Source organism: Loxodonta africana, chromosome 18 (genome assembly GCF_030014295.1).
Source record: "Loxodonta africana isolate mLoxAfr1 chromosome 18, mLoxAfr1.hap2, whole genome shotgun sequence".
Lineage (NCBI taxonomy): Eukaryota > Metazoa > Chordata > Mammalia > Proboscidea > Elephantidae > Loxodonta > Loxodonta africana.
This window is the reverse complement of record NC_087359.1, coordinates 56,936,515-56,958,529: the sequence shown is the minus strand read 5'-3', so window position 1 is coordinate 56,958,529 and position 22,015 is coordinate 56,936,515. Positions and strand designations below refer to the sequence as shown.

At 51.0% G+C, this 22,015-nt stretch overlaps 1 protein-coding gene and 1 non-coding gene across 5 annotated transcripts in view; both read left to right on the top strand.

Moving 5' to 3' along the window:
* RAB11FIP4 (RAB11 family interacting protein 4) overlaps positions 1 to 8,430 on the top strand; it is a 119,809-nt gene extending 111,379 nt beyond the window's left edge. For 2 of the 4 annotated variants that reach the window (XM_023553450.2, XM_023553449.2), the window contains exon 13: positions 403 to 8,421. In XM_023553450.2, coding sequence (XP_023409218.2) covers positions 403 to 519 — 117 coding nt within the window. In that variant the 3' untranslated portion in view covers positions 520 to 8,421. Of the gene's footprint in view, positions 1 to 402 lie in introns of all 4 variants that reach the window. The other 2 variants (XM_023553451.2, XM_064271433.1) reach the window with 2 other exon arrangements.
* Positions 8,431 to 19,442: 11,012 nt separating this feature from the next.
* TRNAT-CGU (transfer RNA threonine (anticodon CGU)) lies at positions 19,443 to 19,514 on the top strand. Its single transcript has one exon. It is a non-coding gene; the product is annotated as a tRNA-Thr (tRNA).
* Positions 19,515 to 22,015: the final 2,501 nt, after the last annotated feature.

The following is a 22,015-nucleotide window of genomic DNA, read 5'->3' as shown; positions in this document are numbered from 1 at the left end:
CACCTGGGCCCTCCCCAGATGGATTAAAGCAGGCTCTCTGAGGGTAGGCCTGAGCTCTGTATACTTAATATCCTAGATGGGAGCCCTGGTGGTACAGTGGTTAAGAGCTCGGCAGTTTGAATCCACCAGCTGCTCCTTGGAAACCCTAGAGGGCAGTTCTACTCTGTCTTATAGTGTGCTATAAGTCAGAATTGACTTGACAGCAACGAGTTTGGTTTGGTTTTAGATGGGAGCTGAGCCACTGCCATAGTCTCTTGTCCTAGCATCCGAGTCCTGAGGTTGGTCTTGGGGCTGCCTTGCCCCTGGCCTCCTGAGTGTCTCTGTCCTTGGCACTGGCTCTTCTGCAAACCTGGGCCCCCTCCACAGCCCCACCTCTCACTGTTTCTTTCCCGTTCCCTTCAGCTAATGGAAGCCCTGAAGGAGCAGGAGGAGATCAACTTCCGCCTGAGACAGTACATGGACAAGATTATCCTCGCTATCCTGGACCATAACCCCTCTATCCTGGAGATCAAACACTGAGACAAGGGGGCTGGCTGCAGAGTGGCCTTGGGACCCAGGGACCGTGGGGCAGACCCTGCCCGAGGTGCTGGCCCAGAGCCCGGGCCTCACACTCACACTGTAAATGGATCTCTGGCCACCGTGTGTGACGTGTACTGGTGTATGTGTGGGACAGCCTGTGTCCGAGCGTGGGGGTGTGGCTGCGGGCTCTGCTCACGGCACGTGGATGATGCCTGCGCCGTTAGGTGTTCATGCACTTTGTAATACCTTTGCAAGGGGCAGAGGGTGCTGGAGGTGGGAGGTGGCAAGGTCTGCTCTCATGAGTTACTGTAATAACAAGAACTGGATGCTTGTGTCTTAGATACTGGATAAAATGATTCTACCTCTGGGGATAGGGATGAAAAACTACTCTGAGAGAGGCCCTTTTATTTTATTTTATTTTTATTCCCCCTGGGAGTAGGAGCAAAACTATCATCTCTTCTGGAGTTTGAGTGCTCAACAGCTGTGTCATCGCCAACTTCTTTGGCCTGGATCAGGCCACCTCTCAAGCCCAGGGGTTCAGGCTCAAAGGGGAAGAGGGTGCTCCCCAAGCAGGGCCCACTGTCCAGGCGCCTCTGTGTGCCACGTGTTCAGTGTGACCAGAGGATACGGATTTGCACAGGACCTGAGGCTGCAGAATACAGCTTCACTCTGCAGAGTTCCTGGCATTTTTTATGTTCTCCAGGTACTTCCTCAACCCTGCTTACCTACCTCCCCTTTCTGTTTGTTTTCTTTTTAAGACAATGAGAAATAAGCAGCACTCACTTGGGTGTAAAATGAAAAGAGAAAAGGGGGTCGATGGATGGGTGTGTCCGTGGCATCTGTTGGCATCAAGCAACCAAATAAGTGAACTTTGGGGAGGAGAGGAGTCCACGTGCCTGTCAGTTCCTCCCCACGGCGACATTTTAAGAGTGAGATGCAGGCCTGTGAGCTAGCCCTGTTCTCCAATCAGCTTGATGATGGCAGGCTTTAGGTTTGGTTTTCAAAATCTAAGCTCTGGGCTCAGCTGGGTAAAAAGAGCCCTTTGTTCCATTTTGAGAAACACACCTTATTCAGTTCTCAGCCAGGGGGATGAGTGCCTGCTGGTGGGGGGAAACACAGCTGGGGAACCCTTAGTCTTCCATCCTCTGACACTAGAGATTTTTAATGTGCTCTTTTGTTCTAGACACGTGGGGTACTGTCTTAGTTAATTTAGTGCTGCCGTAACAGAAATACCACAAGTGGATGGCTTTAACAAACAAATTTATTTTTTCATAGTTTAGGAGGCTAGAAGTCCAAATTCAGGGTGCCAGCTCTAGGGGAAGGCTTTCTCTCTCTGTCTGCTCTGGAAGAAGGTCCTTGTCTCTTCAGCTTCTGCTTCCAGGTTCCTTGGAGATCTCCATGTCTTGGCATCTGTCTTAGGCCATCTCTGCTCACTCACTTGTTTAATCTCTTATATCTCAAAAGATATTGACTCAAGATACACCCTACACTAATCCTGCCTCATTAACATAACAAAGCCCATTCCCAAATGGGATTATAATATAACCACAAGCATAGAGGTTAGGATTTACAACCCATATTTTGGGGGGATGTAATTCAATCTGTAACACTACACTCTTTGACCCCCCAAAATTCATGTCCTTGCGACATGCAAAACACATTCACCCCATCACATCATTCCAAAAGTCTTAAATCAACTCCGAGTCCAAAATGAAAACAAAACTTAAAAGATTTGGAAAATCATTGTACAAACTAAGGACATGTGTCCTAGAACATGTGTCTAAGGACATGGCTGCACAGTCTTCTGTTAAAGAGATTAAGCCTATGACTGATGGATCTAACCAACTACCACAGCAGAAAACCCATCAGCTTAGACTGAAGGAGATAGAGAAAGAATGAGAGGAAAGAATGCTGTTTGCCTCTTGGATTCTACAGGCAGGAAACAGGCCAAAAGAGTTACATCTGTTATCCTTCAAGAAAAGAGAAGGACCATCCCTGGAGCAGCTCAGAGATCAGCAGAACTGTTGGAAGGAGCGCAGGAAGCAGGGCTGCGTTGGTTTCCTCCAGAGCCCACAGAGAGAGAGCCTTCCCCTAGAGCCGGCACCCTGAATTCAGACTTCTAGCCTCCTCAACGGTGAGAAAATAAATTTGTTTGTTGAAGCCGTCCACTTGTGGTATTTCTGTTTTGGGAGCACTAGGTAACTAAAAGAAGTACTTTCTTTGAGTTTTCTAGTTTGTCTTAATTTTATATGGCTTGTGATTCGTTTCCTTCACCCAAATACATGTATAAGCATGTATGGTCTTATTTTTCCCCCTGCAGTTTTTGTCTTCTTCAGCACTTCTAGTATATAAAGGAAGGTTTGGGCATGTTGGGGAGGGGAATGCAGGGGCGTGCAAAGAGAAGAGAGGGTGGGAGAGGGTGAAGAGGGGACTTGAGGATGTGGGTATGTTCCCTGCTCGCGAAGGCAGGGCTGTGGCCAGGACCAATCTTCATTCCAACCCGGTCAACTTTTGCTTCCGTTAGCTTTCAGTGATTTCTTTTTTAAGCATATGTGTAGGATTTGTTTCATGCTGCAAATAAAGGGGCTGAATTGACTGACCCCTGGCCTAGTCTACCTGTTAGGGGTGGCCCCAAACCTCTGGATCAGACTTCTGGGAGTCTCAACCCCTTAGGACACTGGCCTCCCTGGCTCCCTCAGGGTCTGAGATACAGGCAGTAGAAAAGAAGCATGAGGAGTGGGCCTCTAGAGAATTCGCCAATAGGAAGGAATGACCATGAATTAAAGGAAAGACGATGAATCAGAACGAGGCGTTGGCCTGGGTTTGCATCAGTAGGGGTCCTGCAGAGAGTCTGCCAAGGTTAAGGGATGGGCCTGGTGTGTGAGAGGGCTCACCCCAGGGAAAGGAAGTTTTAGATAAGCCTTTTGTATATAAAATTTTATATGCTCCTTAGCTGCCTGGGTAATGCAGTGGTTAAGAGCTCAGATGCTAACCAAAAGGTCGGCAGTTTGAATCCACCAGCTGCTTGTTGGAAACCCTATGGAACAGTTCTGCTCTGTCCAGTAGGGTCCCTATGAGTCAGAATCAGCTCCGCGGCAACGGGTTTTTGATTTTAGCTGCTTTAGGAGTTCCTGAGTGGCACTAACGGTTAGGCACTTGACAGCTAATCAAAAGGTTGGCAGTTTGAAGCCACCCAGAAGCACTTTGGAAGAAAGGCCTGGCAGTCTGCTTCCAAAATGTGACACCCTTGAGAACCGTAGGAGCACAGCTCTACTCTGAAGCGCCCGTGATCACTGAGTGGGAATCAACTTGACAGCAACTAATCTGGTTTTGGGTTTTTTAGCTGCTTTGGTGTGAAATTCCAGAGAAGGCAGCAGTGGCCTGAGTTAGAGTGTCACACATAACAGCTAGCCAGCACCAGGCAGAAATTCCTTCCTAGCACAGCCAGAGGGAGGAGGGCAGGAAAGCTGTCGGCCTGCGCCGTTCTACCCAGTTCTCCCTCGAGGGGGCGCCGCGGGGACGGACTCCTGGCCGCGTGCAGTGCGGAAGGATCCCTGGAAGAGGGCAGTCCGTGGTTCCCAGACCTGGGTGGGAGGTTGAATCCCGTGTAACACAAACCTGAAGTTAAAGGCGACCTTCTTACTTTCTTCAGCCAAGAAACGTTTCTTATCAAACCTAGTCTGTCAAATTGGCTTTTTAAGATCATTTTCATTATCTTCGGGGCTTGAAAGCTAACCTGAATGGGGGAGGCAGATGCCCCAGGGGTCCCAGACCCACCGCCCCTGGGCAGGTTGCAGAGCTTCGGGGAAAAGAAGGGAGTTTCGTCAGTGTTTTCTGACTCTTTGTTTTGTTTTTTAGTTGGGAGTTGAACTTCCATAATACGTAGTGTGCCCAGTTAAAATTGAACTTCAGATAAACAACAAATATATACATATGCGTATATGTATATAAAATATATATATATACAGGTATTTTAGTGTATGTTCCATGCAGTATTTGAGACATATTTAAAATGGAGAGATCCTTAAAAATTCTGAAGACTGGGCTGAATCATCAGAGGTTTGGGTTTAATTCATGTAGGGTGTGGCCAAGGCATCAGGAATTTTAAGGGCTCTGCAGGTGATTCTAATTTAACTGTGTGTCAGTGCGGGTTTGTTGTTAAACCTGGCAGCCCTACCAGGTAGGGATGAGAGTCTGAACTTTAGTTTTCTTGGGGCGGGAGTAGAGGGGGCCCCTGCAGTAGACTCCCATTTTACATGACACTGGGCTGTCCTTGCATTCAAGGGGAAGTCAAACCGAACTGGCTGAACCAGCCAGTGGGTTTTCTGTATCTAGTGGGTTAGTAGAAAAAAGGAAGACCCTCAACGAAGTGGATTGACACAGTGGCTGCAACAACGCGCTCAACCACAATAGCGATTGTGAGGATGGCGCGGGACCGGGCAGTGTTTCATTCTGTTGTGCATGGGGTCACTGTGAGTCCGAACTGACTCGATGGCACCTACCAACTACAACAACAATAGAAAAGGAAGCAGCTTCTGGTTCATCTAGGCCCTATACCGTGGGAGCATATAAGAAATAAAAGTTCTAGTGAAAATAAGACTTTATTGTTTGAACCGGCCAGACCCAAGTTACTTTATTTTAGTACTGTAAATTTGTAGCTTTGGTGGAGAATTGTCAGAGGGAAATTCCTTTTTCTTGATCTTATTTCTGACCCATGAAGAACACAGATAAAGCTCGGGAACCTCCCAAAGCACAAAGTCCTGAGTAGGGGTACTGTGCTTTGGCGGTGTGTGGACTTGCCTGGAGAGACCTTTGTTTATTTATTTTTAAATTTTTATTGTGCTTTAAGTAAAAGTTTACAAATCAAGTCAGTCTCTCATATAAAAATTTATATACACCTTGCTATATACTCCTAATTGCTCTCCCCCTAATGAGACAGCACACTCCTTCCGTCCACTCTCTATTTTCATGTCCGTTTGATGGAGAGACCTTTAAATCTAGGTGATTGGGCTGGGCCCCCAGAGGTTCTGGTTTTATTGTGTGGGGTGTGGCTCAGGTATCAGGATATTTGAAGAGCTCGCAGGTGATTCAGGTGTTCAGTCCAAGGTTGAGACCACTCCATCCTAGAAGTTTGCTGGCCAGAGGTAGAGAAAACAAATGGCCGTTGGGCTTGTTAAGGCAGGTGCTGAGTAGCAACAGCAAGTTGTACTGCGTTCCAAATGGCTTTTCCTCTTTCACCATCCAATGATGAGAAGTCCTTTTGTCCCCAGGATGGGAGGCCAGATGCTATCAGGAGCTGGTGGACCCAGCTGTTCTTACCAGCTTGGAGGTTAGTAATCCTGAGTGGATAGGCAGAATCTCTGCCTAATGTTGGGGGAGTCAGTGGGTGACATGTATTGGGATACATTGGCCATGGGTCCTCGTGGTACAGGAGGGCACAGTGTGGGTGCTCCTGTTACAGTGAAGGTTTTAGTAACCCACATAGGCCTCCAGAGGCCAGGAGAGCTGGGTAAATGAAGACTTTTTGTGCCCTGTGTGAACGTGTTAATGCATTAGCAAGTTCAACCTAAAAGTTAACGCTAGATGTGACTGTGACGGGGACGTTCGGGTGGTCGCTGTGTCAAGGTTGCCTGGCAGAATCATGGGGGGCTGAAGTGGCTTCTGGGCTGAGGAGAGGGACCGTTCAGGACTTCATGGCAGGCGTCCTCCATGGGCTTTCTTACCCTGCCTTTCCCTTTGGGAGACATCGCCTCCCCCCCCCCCCCCACGCCCCATAGGGTGATACTTCAGGCTAGTGACACTGAGGCCTGCCCCGCTGACCAAGGGACCACAGCTCCCTGGTGACTGAGCAAGTCCCTTCCCCACTGCTGACTGTAGGGGCCTCTGGGTCCTAATGTCTTGTTCTAGCTGAGGTGTGCGTGAATGGAGCAGGAAGCAGGAGTGGCCTGAACCGTGGGTCTGCCCTCCCTCCTCGCCTGGCAGGGCAATACGAGGCCCTGCTGCCATATTCTTTGTTGCCTGCTCAGGAAAATAGGCTGCTTTCCAGAAGGGTTTGTTGCTAAGAGCGTAGACCCTGATGGAACACGATGCCACCAACCTTACTGCGCATGAGGCTTCCCACGTGATGTGGCGTTGGTGCTGCAGGGCTGACGTTGTGATACCCATCTCTTTCCATTGTGGCCGTAACATAGGAACGTCTGTCTGGCAGCCACCAGCAGGGGTGCTGGCAGCCACCAGCAGGGGTGGTGGTGGCCGAGGATGGCATCCCAGGGCCACTCCTGCAGGATCTCTGTGCTGTTGTCCTGGGGTGACCCTGCCACCTGCTAGGACCTGTCTGCTTTGCTGTGCTTCACAGGCCATGTCTTTGCATGGTTTGGGGTCTTTGTCCTTGTGCCTTCTTCCCTAACACCACTGTACAGGATCTCCCAAGTTACCCCTGCCTTCTTTTCTACACCTTCTCTTTTACCCTGGCCTTCCCGAGCCCTGTAAATGCACATACAGCGTCCCACTCTGTCCCCATGTACCAGCGGCATGAGCCGAGTGACACAGAGACCTGCTCCCCTGGCCAGGCCTCCCAGCACGTTTATCCATGGGAGCCAGCCTCCACTCCCCTTTCACTCACTCAGCCATGCAGACTGGGTAACTTTGTACACAGTTTGTTGTTCTTGTAAGTTTGGGGGCCTAGGACCCACTTAGTCCCTCACCCAGCCTGTGCCTACTTTAGAAGCCTTGCATCCCAGAAAAGAGTAACATTTTGTCAAGCAAACGCTCCCTCGAACCTCTTCCTGTGTTAGTGTCTGTACTTGTAGAAGGCAGCCCGCACCTTTTTAACCTGGGGCCTTGGCCCTACCAGGGATACCACGGGGTCTGCAGCAGCTACATGGCCACCTTGGAGGACGCACCCCCAACCCCATCCTCCAGAGGAAGTCCCGCTGTGTGGCTCCGGGTGCTTGGCATTGGGGTCTGGGTTTAGGGCCATCTGGTGTCCAGAGCAGCTGGGACGCCAAGTGGGCAGAAGGAAGAGGTTTTTGTTGCTGCCCCTGCCTGCCATTAACAACTGCCAGGCTCTTCCTTGTGTGCCGACGGTGCTCAGGCCAGAGTGCTATTCCATTCTCGACTGATCTCAAGACCTCCATTAGACCATGCGTCACTGAGGACTTGATCATGCCCACTGGCTCCCTTCCTTCCAGTTGTTCTGCTCTCGGCTGACTCTCCTGGGGCCACATACCAACAGGGTTTGTCAGGTGGCTTCTGAGTTTCCTGGGGTTCAACTTGACTGCCCCAGGAGCCTCCATCTGAGAATGCGCTTGGCTTTGGGGCTGGGGTGGGGCCTCCACCTCTAGGCCCCAGTGTGGGGAGAGTGTGATGTGAGGGCACAGGCTGCATCCTAGGGGCCTAGCTCTTTGCCACCAGCCTGCTTCTGTCCAAAAAGGACAGGCTCTCAAAGGCAAGGCTCTTCCAGGGAACTGTAATGTACAGACCAAGGTGTAAATAAACAGTTTGCTTTTCTTGCCTGACTTAAAAGTGAGTTTCTGTGCTGGGGGACCAAGGGAGGAAGAGGTGAGGCCTGGTTCCAGAGCTGTGGGACCAGACAGCCTCAGTATGGGATTCCCCCGGGGTGGCCAGTGCTGTCGTCCAGGGCAGGGTAGAGCAGGGTGCCCTAGGTTTAGCCACTGCCCCTAGGAGAAGTCGTATAATGCCACTGCTCCAGCCATGGGGTTCTGACGATGTTTGAGAACTTTGTCCTCCCTGCAACCGTTTTCTCTTTCCCACAAGGTTCTCCCAGGGGCCTCTGCTTGCTCTGGGCACTCTGGTGGTGCCCCAGTGCCCACACTTCCTCTCTCCATGTCAGTCCCCATGACTTGTCTAGGTCACAGGCCCAAGTCTTCCACTCCAGCCTGGTGTCTGACTGCCTGGCCTCTGCCAAGCCGTAGAGTCCCAAGGTGACCCTGGGTTGGTGGGCCCAGGTCCCCACCTTGTCTGTCTCTATTTATCCTAGGATTTTAGATATCAAAAGGGCTTCACGAGTCACCCAGGCCCAGCACCTGAAGATGAGTCTGCTTGCCCTCTTGGCCCAGACCCTCAGGACAGGCAGAACCAGAACCCTCCAGCTCCCAACACAGGCCCCTGTGCCATGGGCAAGCCGGGCAGACAGGTCCCCCACTTACTGGATGTACACAGCCTCCTGTGCTCACAGGGAGGCCGTCTTCCAGTCCTGGGAGCCGTGTGTTCTGTGAACCCCTACTCCCTCCTTCCTCCTAACGCTCCTCCTTCCCTTCCCAACTAGGACTGCCAGATGCAGAAATAAAAATACAGGACATGGGATTAAATTTGAAGTTCAGGTAAACAAATACTTTCATAGCTAAAGCATGCCCCATGCAATACTAAAAAAAAAAAAAAATTCATTGTATATCTGAAATCCAAATTTAACTGGGCACCCTGCAGTCTGTCTGGCAACCCTGTTCCCAACCCTTTCCTGACCTTTTGAGGGGGGTTGCCCCATCCTCTGAACTCTGGAAGCCTATATTAGAAGCTTCACCATCTAATTCTTTCCTTGCACCACCACCTCTGGTCCCTGGCTCTTGGCCCTGGCCTGCAGGGTGGAGGATGGAAGCTTCTGGCTGAGCCACCCCGTCTCCCTCGGGACAAGACCTGCATGAAGGTGGTGGGACATAACACAGGTGCAGTGAAAGCTGGAGCCCACCAAACAGGATGTTTGGACAACGGGGGGTTGGTTTTCTGCCTCCATCTCAGTTTAGAAGCCAAGTTGCAGCTTCCTCAAAGAGGAGGGGACCACGGCATTTAGTTCTGTTAGAGAAAGGGAGTGAACGTTTTCTGAGCACCTGCTCTCTGCTGGATAGTTTGCTGACCTCATCTGAGCTGCCCTGCCCAAATAGGGGCTCTTCTCCCTGTTGTACAGTGGGATTTAAGGCCCCTTGAGGTACAGTTCAGTGGTAGAATTCTCCAGTGAAAGCCCTGTGGCTCACAACGGGGAAGTTGCAGGGGACGACTCTGAGCACCAGCTACATGTCAAGCACAGTGCTGGGGACCAAAAGGCAGGCAGCATATCAGGCCGATAACCTTCCACCTCAGCTCCTGGAAAACATGGACAGGTGTTCAGGATAAGAAAGAAACGTTCCCCCCCCCCGCCCCCGCCACCCCCGCCGCCCCCCGAGCTGAGAAGCACCTAAGGCTGTTGGCTAATGTTTGCAGAGTAGTGCCCTGTTTATAGGTGGAGACGCTGCGGCTGGCCAGGTCAGAGGCTTGCTCCAGCCCCACAGGTTTGAAGCTGGAGGTCCTGGTTCAGAGAGTTCACTCAAACACTACACCTTGTGGGACTCTAGAACCTTGGGATTGGAGAGACGGGCATCAACCCCAAGCTCCTCACCCTGCAAGGAAGCTCTCCACAACACCCCAGTCAGTGCTTCCCGCCCCCTGCTTGCACATACCCCATGGCCAAGATCACTCTCGCTCACAAGGCCCGTGTTCTGCTGGACTTTTCCAGACACTTGTTCTGTGCAGCCTATCAAGAATCTGCAGAGCTTGACCGCCAGGTCCCATCCCACCCTGCTCCACCACTAGTAATGTGTCTCTTGTCCCCAGTTTCTGAGCTCTAACCTTGGACCCCAGTTTTTGAAATAGACTCCTTCTCATAGTTCGCCACTACTTTAAGACTGGTCCCGCCTTCCCCAACACAGCCATCTAGAAGCAAGTGGCCTCCCCCAATGCTCCTGCTTGCCTTTCCTGAAGCTGCAGCCCCCGTGCCCCCCACCTCGGGGAGTGTGTGGAGATCTGGAGCCCCGAACAGGCTCAAAATGACTTAACATGTGGGTGAGCTCAGTGTAGCCAAGGAAGTGAGGGAGGGAGTAGTGGTTTCTGGGGCCTGGGATGGAGGCAGGAGATACCATATACCCCAGTATCAAACTTATGATTTATTAAGCTTTCACAATCATTAAACACTAGACATTTTCTAATTTCTAAACATTTAGGCCTGATACCCTGCCTAGCTCCCACCCAGCATCTCCATGGAAGAAAGCCTTGGTAACCTGCTTCTGTAAAGATTATAGCCAACAAAACTCTTTGGAGCAGTTCTGCTCTGTAATACATGGGGTCGCTGTCAGTCAGGGGCTGACTTGACGATGGCAGCTAACAACAACCCTGGAGTTACTGAGTAGTCAAGGTATGGGGTGGGGATCCCATAAGTATGTGTTGACTCGCCTCCCCACAAAGGCCCTTAATGAAAGTGTCTCCCATATTGAAGGAGATCTGTGGAACTGCCTCAGTTTACCATTCTGGAGAGAGGTGGGAGCAAGCACTGCTTGGGGGGGGTGGTCAGGCCTTCCATACAGGTGTGGTCCCCACTCACCTATCTCAGAGAAAATTTCCTGAGTTTTTACTCTTACGAACAGTGTCATCCCTACGCCCTCTAAAGGCCACAGATCCCACAAAGGTGTGTCATCCCATCCCAACGGCTGTACCAGGTACTCACCTGAATGGTACATAACAACAGAGTCATCTGCTGCATTCAGGCCAGAGTCTTCCAGATGGGTCAAAACTACCTGGGCATGGAAGTCACCCACCCAACCAAGGAATATCTACTGGGCAACAACTGTGTGTGCCAAGCTCTGTGCCAGGCACGAGGGGTTGGTACAGAAAAGACAACAAGAGGCCTCATCTTTCTAGGGCACACGGGAGGCAATTCTGACTCCCTGAAAAGTGAGCAGCACTGGGGTAGGGGGAAGCGGCGGGGATGGGCACAGCTATAGGAACTGGGGGCAAGGGGACTGAGCCTAGCTTGGGATCAGAGATGACTTCCCCAAGGAAGCAGTGTTTCAGCAGAGCCCTGAAGGGGTGTAGGCTCCAAGATGAACCACCTGTCGGGGGACTTGCAGAAAGAAAGCCCAGCCGGTTCAGGGCACTGAGGCTAGGAGGTGGCCTAGAAGTGAGGCTGGCGTGGAGGGACTACAGCCAGGCCAGGCAGGGCCTGGTGGTCCAAGGGTAAATTTCATTCATCCGTTAAGCAAATGTTCCATCAGTGCCAACAGATGCGGGGTGTAGGACTAGGCCATGCAAAAGGACACACCAGGCTGCTAACCAAAAGGTTGAAGGTTTGAGTCCACCCAGAGGTGCCTCAGAAGAAAAGCCTGGTGACCTACTTCTGAAAAATCAGCCATTGAAAACTCTATGGAGCACAGTTCCACTCTGACACACATGGGGTCACCATGAGTCGGAGTCAACCAGACGGCAACTGTGTAACTATAGGGCTAGGTGATGGGCATATGACAGTGACCAAAACAGACATCTCCTCACCCTCAGGGCACAGGGAGTTGCCAGGGTGCACTGAGTGGTTCCCAAGCTTGGCTGCATATTAGAATCACCTGCCGGCGGGGGGGAGGCGTGTTAAGACCACACCTAGGCTAGGGCCCCACCCGAGTAATTAGGTTGGTCAGGGGTGGGGCTTGGGCACTGTTTGTTTTTTTTTTTAAACTCCGGAGTAGATTCCAGTGTGCAGCCAGGAGTGATAGCTACTGGTGTGTAACAAAAACCGGTTGCAGTTGAGTTGGTTCCGACTCATGGTGACCCTGTTTTTGTCAGAGTAGGACTGTGCTCCATCGGGTTTTCAATGACTGATTTTTTGGAAGTGGATCACCAGGCCTTTCTTCTAGGAGAACCTGGGTGTGCTCAAACTGCAGACCTTTCTGTCAGCAGCTGTGCACTTTAACTGTTTTCATCACCCAGGGACTCCAGGGTATAACAAATCAAACACCAAATGTGTTGTCGTAAAGTCAATTCCAACTCGTGGCAACCCCAAGGGGCCTGAAATCATTTGAGGAGTCAGGGGAGGCTTCATCTGAAACCTGAAAGATAAGGAGACAGCCAGGAAAGGGAGACTGGGATGGAGGTGGGAGGGGAAAGAGTGGCACAGAGAGAGGGAACAGCAGAGACAAAGGCCCTGAGGTGGGAAGGAACTAAAAGCCAGAGAGCAAGGCCATGGAGACCACCGAAGAACTTTAAACCAGGAGTGGCCTGGTCAGATCTGTGTTTTAGAATGGGGCAGGCAGACTGCTGAGGTGCAGTGAGAGACTACAGCAGCCTGGACTCACCAAGACATGGTTGGAGCTGAATGAGAATTTAGAGTTAGAATCACCAGGTTTTGGTGCTCACTGGATGAGGAGGACAGGTCTTTCACAGCCTGGCTGGGACGGTCTACTCCAGCTGACCCATCTCTCCAGAAAATGTCTAAACTATGCCTGAAGAGAGGAAAGATCCATCTCAAAACAAAGCTTCGGGCTCAGGGCCCAGCACCGTTAACCACAGGTCCAGACACCCACCTGTGGTCAGTAGCTAGGGGCGCCCGTGAGGGATGAGGCAGGTTCCTTCTTGGTCAGTCCATCTGGCTGTGTGCCCTTGGATTCCCAACCCTGGGGAAGCAGGATGTGACATCCTTCCTCCCCTTCGCTGTTCTCCCCTCACCGCCCCTGTACCAACGCAGCGCCTGGCCTACAGGCAGCATTAACCAGGTAGTTTATAATTGCTAACATTTATTTAAGGCTTACTAAGTGCTTTGCATGTTGTCATGGATTGAATTGTGTGCCCCCAAATATGTGTCAACTTGGTTAAGCCGTGATTCGTGTGGTTTCCCTCCCTTTTGTGATTATAATTTTCCTATGGGTTGTAAATCCTAATCTCTGCCTGTGGTTAATGAGGCAAGATTAGATTATGTTAAAGAGGATTAGATGGAATTATAACACCTTTACTAAAGTCACATCCTGATCCAAAGTAAAGGGAGTTTCCCTGGGGTGTGGCCTGAACCACCTTTTATCTTACAAGAAATAAAAGGAAAGGCAAGGGAACAGAGAGTAGGGGACCTCATACCACCAAGAAAGCAGTGCTGGGAGCAGAACGCCTCCTTTGGACCTGAGGTTCCTGCACTGAGATGCTCCCTGACCAAGGGAACACTGATGACAAGGACCTTCCTCCAGAGCCAACAGAGAAAGCCTTCCCCTGGAGCTGACACCCTAAATTTGGACTTGGAGCCTACTAGACTGTGAGAGAATAAATTTCTCTTTGTTAAAGCCATCCATTTGTGGTATTTCTGTTATAGCAGCACTAGATAACTAAGACACATGTATTGGGTCATTTAATCTTGGTAAATAGAAGAGTCATCCCTGAGCAGGACTTGACTGTCTTGCCCAAGGAGCAAGTTGCTCAGAGCAGGGAGGGGTCACCGCAGGCTGGGAAGGCTTCATGGAGGAGCCAGGACATGCACTGAGCCCTGGAGTCTGGGTCAGGTGTCCACGAGCAGAGAGATTGTAAAGAGGGCACAGCAGGTGGTAGGGGCACAATGGGAGCAAGAGCATAGAGGTGTGAATGTGTGGGGAGCAAAGCACTGTGGCATAGGCCTGGCCTGCCAGGTGTGCCTTAAGGTGGGCTGAGGGGCTCAGTGGTCCTCTAGGGCCCAGGAACTCAGGAACCAGCTTCAAGCCAGTTCTTAGTAGAACTAACCAGGATGATAGGGGTGGGGCTGCAGGAAGTTCCCCCCACGCACGTCCCATCCCTCACTCCAGGTCCCAAGCTCCAAGCTCTGACTTTGATATGGGCCTCTGACTCAGGGTCGATGACCTTAAGCAGAGTAGAGCAGCCCCATAGAGTTTCCAAGGAGCGCCTGGTGGATTTGAACTGTCAGCCTTTTGATTAGCAGCCGTAGCACTTAACCACTATGCCGCCAGGGTTTCCAAAAGAAGTGCTAGTGATCCTGAACAGTCCAAACCAAGAGAGCAAAGGTACTGAGGTCTGAGCCCACTGCCTGCAGCCTGTTTGACGGTAAGCCCAGGGGAGCCCACGGGATCCCTAACTCCTGCTTTCTTGCCCAGCTGGCCCCTTCTGGGGAGAACAAAACGTGATCATATTTCAAAACTGGTTCCCCCAGCCCAGCTTATCCAGTCCAGCAGGGTACTGCTAGATGGAAAGCCAGACTCTGCCAGTCTCTGGCAGCCCCTGGGCCAGATCCTCAGTCCTCCAGTATGCAGTGGGGGGTGTTGTGAACATAGACTCAGGAGGCTTTAGGGCTGGAAGGAGTCTGGAAGAGTGTCTGGGCAGTCCGACCTGTCCCACTGGAGATGGCCTCAAGATGAGTTAGCATTTTGAGATGGGAACGGAGAAGATCCGCCTTGTATCTCTACATTCTCTGTAGGATCCAGGCCAGGGCTGAATACCGATCAGTGTCTACACTCAAAGACCCACAGTGCCCTGCCCCAAGCCATAAAGCCAGTGAATGGCTGGTGTGGTAGAGTCTCTAAAGACAGTCACCATGGATTTATTCCTTCCCTTTTGTACATGCAGGCCACCCCTCATTGAGAAAAAAGAAAAAAAAAAGGAGTTTATTTCCCCTCCTCTTGAGGCTGGGCTGGCTCCATGATTGTTTTGACCAATAGATGTGGCAGAAGTGATGTTCTGGGACTCCTGGGTTTCTGCTTTAAGAGGACTAGCAGCTTCTGCTTCTTTCGTCTTGAAATGCATCTTCTTGGAACCCGGAGGCCATGCTGTGAGGAAACCCAAGTAGCCACATGGAGAACTGAGGCCCCCAGCCAGCAGCCTCAGCTGAACTCCTAGCCAGTGCCAGCCATGTGCATGAGGCCATTTTGAGCCTTCCAGCAACCCAGCACCCAGCTAACACCAGGTGAAGTGGAAGAACTGCCTGGTCAACCCACAGAACTGTAAGAAATAATAATTGTTTTAAGCCACTAAGTTTCGGGTCATTTATAACATAGCAATAGATACTTAAAAAACAGCAAGTCTTCCACAGTTTTCTCTCTACCAGGCTTCCTCCCAGAAAATCTACCACCCCCAAAACGAACCCACACAAGCAGGACCACCCCGGGGAATGACTCAGTTCTTCAGCGCACTGACCTCAACCAAGAGGATCCCTTACTGTCCAGGAGCAGCATGGAAAATCCTGACTGTCCACAGCACCAGGATCATGTTCAGGCAAAGACAGACCCAGGAGGCTGTAGCTGCTTGGGGGTAATGCTCTCGGAAGCTTCTGAGTGTTTGGGGGGTTTGAAGAGGCCTGGTTTTATTAAGCCCCTGATGCACCTGTACGCTCTCCCTGACCCTTTAAAGTTACACAGTTAACCTTTAGGCATTTTATTACGAGTAAATCCCAACAAGTGGAAGGCAGGAAAAGGCCACTGAACTGCCTACAGAGAAGGGGAAAGAGAGAAAGACAGAGAAGTGTGCTGACCTTAAGTATGAAAAACAATCTAACCTAAATGTCCAGAATTATACCTATAACACTCTCCAAAAGGTTCAAGTTGCATTGGCTTCCTCCTCCCCGTTAACAGCAGCCTTAATTTAGAGCTTTCAATGCTGGCAAGGGGGTTGGGAAATCTGAACAAAGGAAAAAGTGTCAGGTTGCTGCTCTATTGCACTTAAGGAAAAAGAGTCAAGAAGCATTTCACTGCCCTGTTAACTTTAGCAGTGAGTAATGAAGAAGCTTCTTCAATTTTTAATTAAGGCAGGGCTGTGACTCATAGTCAATGTTCCCATTTTGTTGATGAGGAAACTGAGACTAAAGGGCAGCTAAGAGAATGATGGGCGTGGTCCCTGCCACCTTCATGGAGTTTTTAAAACACATGGACAATTTTAACTACTCCATGCAGATAACCACCAGCCCGCCAGCCCACAAAAGGCGTGTAAGTTGTATGTAACTGACTGTATCAATGTTGCTGTGTTAACAAGCCACTGTCAAAACGTAGTGGCTCACAACAAGAACATTTTCTTATTCCCAGGATTCTGTGGCTAAGCTGGGCAGTTCCTCTGTTGGGTCAGCCTGGATTCAGTCATGCAGCTGTATTCAGCTGGAGGGTAGGCTGGGCTGGAAGGTCCAAGATGGCCGCACTGGCCTGTCTGGCTGGTGGTGCTGGCTTCTATCTTGCAGTAGCTAGACTGCCTTCCTTATATGGTGGTCTCCAGGCAGCGTCCTAAGACAGTGAAGGCAGAAACTACAAAGCCTCTTGAGGCCTAAGCTTCAGAACCTTCACATCACTTCCACCACATTCTAGTGGTCAAAGCAAGTTGAATAGCCAGTTCATACATGCAAAGCGGGAAATAGGCTCCACGTGGGGATGGGAAAAATCGTGAGAAGTTGTGGCTGCATTTCACCTACCAGGCCTCCCTATTTAGAACTGCAACCCTTCTTCCCCATCCCCAGAACTCGCTATCCGTCTTTTCCATCTTATTTTTTGCCCTAGTATTTACCACCTTCTGGCACACTAGGTTTAAGAATGGAAGTTCCACAAGGGCAGGGATTTCTGCTGTTTAGTTCACCGCTATAGATCCAGCACCAAGAACCGTGTCTAGCACACAGTAAGTGCTTAGTGACGATTCACTGAAGAAATGAATGACTGGATGGTCTTAACCACCATACCACATACTGGTGAGTACAGCTTCATTTCTGCTGTCTAGGAGCTCTGCTCTGGGATTAGCTCCCATCTTTTGGTCAAGTTTTAGAGCATCTTTGCCAATGCAAAATCTCTACATTAAAATGGTACACATACATTGAGAAAACAGAAGTTAGAGCACATGGGAGTGCAAAATCAGGCTCCTGGGCCTACCCAGCTGAGAAGCAGACATGGATGGGTCCATGGTGACCTCACCAAACAGCAGCTGCAGTGTGGCCCAGGATCGATGGTGACTCATAGAGGAAAGGATTAAAGATCTACTTTTAAGGACCTGGAAAACACTTATTATTCAATGGTGAGAAAAATCAGGACACTATAAAATATACAAATGTGTGTAGATGAGTCTGATTCTCCTAACTATAATACTTTATTCATCAAATTGATAAAATACTATTATTTTATGTTCCACTATGAAGGAGCCCTGGTGCCACAGTGGTTAAAGCAATTGACTGCTAACTGAAAGGTCAGCGGTTCAAAACCACCAGCAACTCTGCAGGAGAAAGACATGGCAGTCTGCTTCTTTAAAGATTTACAGCCTTGGAAACCCTATGGGGTTGCTATGAGTTGGAATCAACTGCATGGCAGTCGGTTTTGGTTATAAAGGAAAAAAATTATTGTCAATTAATTGTAAGATTCCATCAATTGAGATTAGTTATCATCTTGATTTCCAGTTTATTAAAATTTGAAAAAGCCATGCATTTCGGAATCAATGAATCACAGTGTTTTACACACACACACACACACACACACTGTACTTCTCTCCGGTGGGAAGATTTCAGGTCCTTTGAATTCTCTTTATGCTTTTAAAAACTTTCTTAGGTTGTCCAAAATCTCCATAGTCTATACTTTTTAAAAAGATTTACAAGCTAGGAAGGATGAATTTGGTGGCGGTGGCGGTGGAGTGGGTGGTGGCAGAACTGGCCTGGTTTGTGTCCCCTCCTGTAGGGATCGGCTGGTACACAGGAGGGCTAGGCACTCAGGGAGGCTGGCATTCGGTCACCCCCTCCCTGTCCCCAGTGGGCATCAGATCCTTGCCCCTGAGAGGTCCTCCTCCCCACCCATCCCCTTCCACCTGTCTCCTGGAACAGGCCACACGCCAACTAAGTACAGAGGGGCCCCCCTTTTTTTTATTTCGAGAAAATAAAAGATCCACAAAAAAGCATAAAGAGTAACTAACATAATAAGCACTCATGTTTCCACCCCCACCCCCCCACCAAGCGGCTAATTTATTTGCTTTGCCTCTTTTAGAGAATAGAAACATTACCAAGAAAGTTAAAGTCCCCTCTGTCCCCGACCCCATCTCCCTCTCTCCTTTATGTTCTTCCAATAACTGTTTCTACTTTTACATAGTTTGTGTGAGGTACCTTTTACTTTACCAAATGGTATGTCTTGTCCTACATCTTGCTTTTTTAAATCACATGTGCTTTTGCACTCTGTCCATGTTGATAACCATTCTTTTAAGCCTCGATCATTCCTTTTAATAGCTATCTAGTGGTCCACGCTATCCGATTCGTTCGTTCTTTTTCTGATGCACTTTGAGATTGCCTCCACTTGTTCACTCTCACTAGCAACGTCTCCACGAACACCGCTGGGTTGACACCCTTTGTGCGCCCACATCGGTTCATCCTGTACAAGGTCATCTTGTCTAAACTGCTATCGAGAGTCTACTCTGCACAATAACCTGTGCCAGGGGCTGGGGCGGAGGAGGGGGCGAGAGGAACCTGGGGAAGGTTTTGCTTACACGACCCGTGCAGGGGGTCGGCGCGGACAGGTCACCTCCCCTTGTCCCCGTAGTCTGAGCCCTGTTCCTCCCTGCTTCCCGCACCTTTCTCGCATCCTTCTCCGAGCGCCAGCCCCGGCCATGCCGGCATCGCCCATCTTTTTGGGCCTCCGTGCACTGGGCCCGAGCTCCCCGCGCTGCCAGCGTCACCTGCCGACGGAAATGACCCGGCCAAGGTCACTCGGCCCGGGCGCAGAGCCGAAACGCTAGCCCCGGACCCCCGGTCGTGGCTTGCTCCTCGGCCGCCGTCTCCGCTTCCGCCTCCGTCGTGAGGGCGCTGGTCGCGGTTTTTCTCCGTCTCCGGGCTCTCGTTCCTCCGCCGCAGGAGACGCGGCTCTCGCCTCCGCCCTTTTTCGAGTCCCCTGCCTGCCTGCCTGCCTCTTCCCCGTCGGCCGCGCAGCCGGCCGCTTTCCGCTGGCGCCTTGCCCCTGGGGGGCTCTCGAGCGGGAGCAGGCAGGCCAGGCTCCAGCTAGTCCGCCGGTTCGGGTCCCGCCGGCGCGGGCGCGATGCCTCGGGTCTGGGCTGAGCGCTGGGAGAGCGGGGTCCGGGCGGGGAGGTCTGTAGGGCGGGCCGCCGGGCCGGGGGCGTGGCCGGGGCGTGGCCGTGGCGGGCCCCGCCCTCCCGCGCGCCCGCCGCCACCTCCCCTCCACTGAGAGCTTCCACTGCTCGCTCGGCTGTCAGGCGCGGTGGCCAAGTGGTAAGGCGTCGGTCTCGTAAACCGAAGATCGCGGGTTCGAACCCCGTCCGTGCCTAGGACTTGAGGTTGGGGGCTTGGCCGTGGAGCCGCGGTGTCCTCGTGTGTGTTGTCAGCTCCCTTCCTCCTGACGGTATCTTTTTACTTTTCGAATCCTGCTCGGAATTACAGCGACGCCCGTCAGTTCTGTCTAGACCAGCAGCGACAAGCGCAGACGCCGCTCCCGGCATGCGGGAACCCGGGGCCCACTGGGCGCGCGATCCGGCAGCGGCCGCCCGCGCTCCTCTAGCCCCTCTTCCCAGCCGCAGGCAGCCGTCGCCCCGGTGTCGCCGCGGGGAGGCACACTGAGGCCCGAGGCGAAGGCCCGCGCTCGGCAGTGCCGCCGCCGGCGGGGACTCGCGCTCCGCTCTTGCTGCCCGTGTGGCGGCCTAGGGGACCCGCTGGAGAGGACGCTCGAGTTTCTGGCGCGGTGTTTCCGGTTGCTCTTTTTTCGGTTTCGAGTGAGTTCTCCAGGCCGAACCCACCTCCCCCGCCGGCCTTCTCGTCTAGAAAGTCAACCACATCGTTCAGCTGGTGGGCACTGATTGCTTCCCCAGCCCTAGTGAACTGACCCATTGGATCTGGCTCCTGCCTGTAAAACCCACCGGCCTTCCTAGGCAGTTATGACATTCCTCAAATCCTCTCTAGGATAAACAGGCCCATTCGTGCTCCCATTCGTGGACTCTCTTTTTGGTACACTCCAGTCTGCTGTCCCCCTCTTTAGGCGGTGTCACTCAGCACAGAGCATACTACTCCAGACATAGGACTTCACCTCCCTTGTTCTTCCTCTCATACTTTTGTTAATGTGGCCCCAAATCACATCCTTTTCTCGAGGTCCCATCGCACCGATGACGGTGAGGAACTTTGGGTGAGTTGAATTTCAGTGGAGTCTCTTCGGGGCGAGTTCTAGGGTTGTCCAATACAGGACATGGGGCTCAGCAGCAGGAAAGTACTGACCTTTTCTGTAAGATTCCAATAAATGGAAGAAATGCTTTTGACCTTTGAAGGGAACGCTGAGCTGGGGTGTCAGCCCCATCACTGAATTTTTACTGAAATGCAAATCCAGGCCCTTTCTGACAAGTGCCTTCTTAGCCTAGACAGATTCCAGTTATTCAGGCATTAAAAAAAAAAAAAAACTATTGCTGTCGAGTGGATTCCAACTCATAGTGACCCTATAGGATAGAGATTCCAAGGAGCACCCGGTGGATTTGAACTGCCAACCTTTTGATTAGCAGCCAGACTCAACCACTATGCCACCAGGGTTTCCTATTCAGGCACAGGAAGGGGAAAGGTTCTGGACTACTGGATATCACCTTGAATAGTGTCCCTTAATGTGGATCCCTGGTAAGGAGCTCAGAGGCTGGACGTTGGGTTTCCTAGAGCAGTTGAAGAGAGAATTACACTCCAAGGGAGGGGAGCCAGCAAGCCAAGTTAAAGTCAACAAAAGAGGGTCAAGGTACAGAAGAAATCAGTATACAGATGTTAGGGAAACATCAGCCCCCAAATGTGAAGGGCCAGAGGTGGAGGGCAAATATGGACCCCAGTGCAAGGCCAGGGTGAGGAGATGACAGTGAAGGCAGTTCAGACACAAGCACCAAGAAGAACCTGGAAGAGAGGTCTTGAGACTTGCCTTGAAGGCTAATGGTTATCTACACTGATGTTACAGTCACAGTGGAAAAAGATGAATGCCTGCAACATCAACCCCGGAGCACCAATGTCACATGGGAAACCTAGTATGGTGAAGTTTCAGCAGGAACAGAAGGGACACCTCGTCTAGATACCTAGGCGGGGTTCATTGCATGACCCCATTTAAATCACTTAAGTTTCCTGGACTTCAAGTTCCTTATTTGCAAAATTTGAAGTTGAAGGACATGTTTCCTAAATGCCTTATGGCCTGAAATTCTAAGTTTCTACCTCAGCACCTAGACCGTGGGAAAAGTGAGGGAACCTCAAGTCACCCCACCCAACTCTCTCGTAGCTGCCAAGGCGGTGAATCATAGTAACCCCTTTGACAGCCAGGCCTGGGCAATGCAACCTTGGGATGGAATCTGCATGACCCTGGCTCCCCCACCCAAAGAGTTATGATCAATCCTCCCTGATGGGCAGGGCTAGACCAATACCCCCTCACCCCCATCACCCATTTTCACTTGCTCAGTCCACCTCCCATTTGCACCCCCAGGTCTAGAACAGAACAGAGGGCCTCTGGTACTGTAGTTTGGGAGCCACAAAGGCAGACACAGTCATTTGTGGGCAGCTAAAACCTCCAGGATATTTTTAAAAATACAAACTAGGTTAGGCCTCTTCCTTCCTGTGCGTGAATATGATTTAACTTAAAAGGAGAATATGGCAAGTATACGTTACGCTGCATGCTGTCTGTTTTGGTCCAGTATTCCAGCCTGGAGACAGATCTGTATTTTAAAATCTTTTCACTGTAAGATGAAACACAGATTCAAAAATCAGGCAAATCAAAGGAATGACTGAATGACTTATAAAAGGGGACACCATTCACGTCAGAGAACT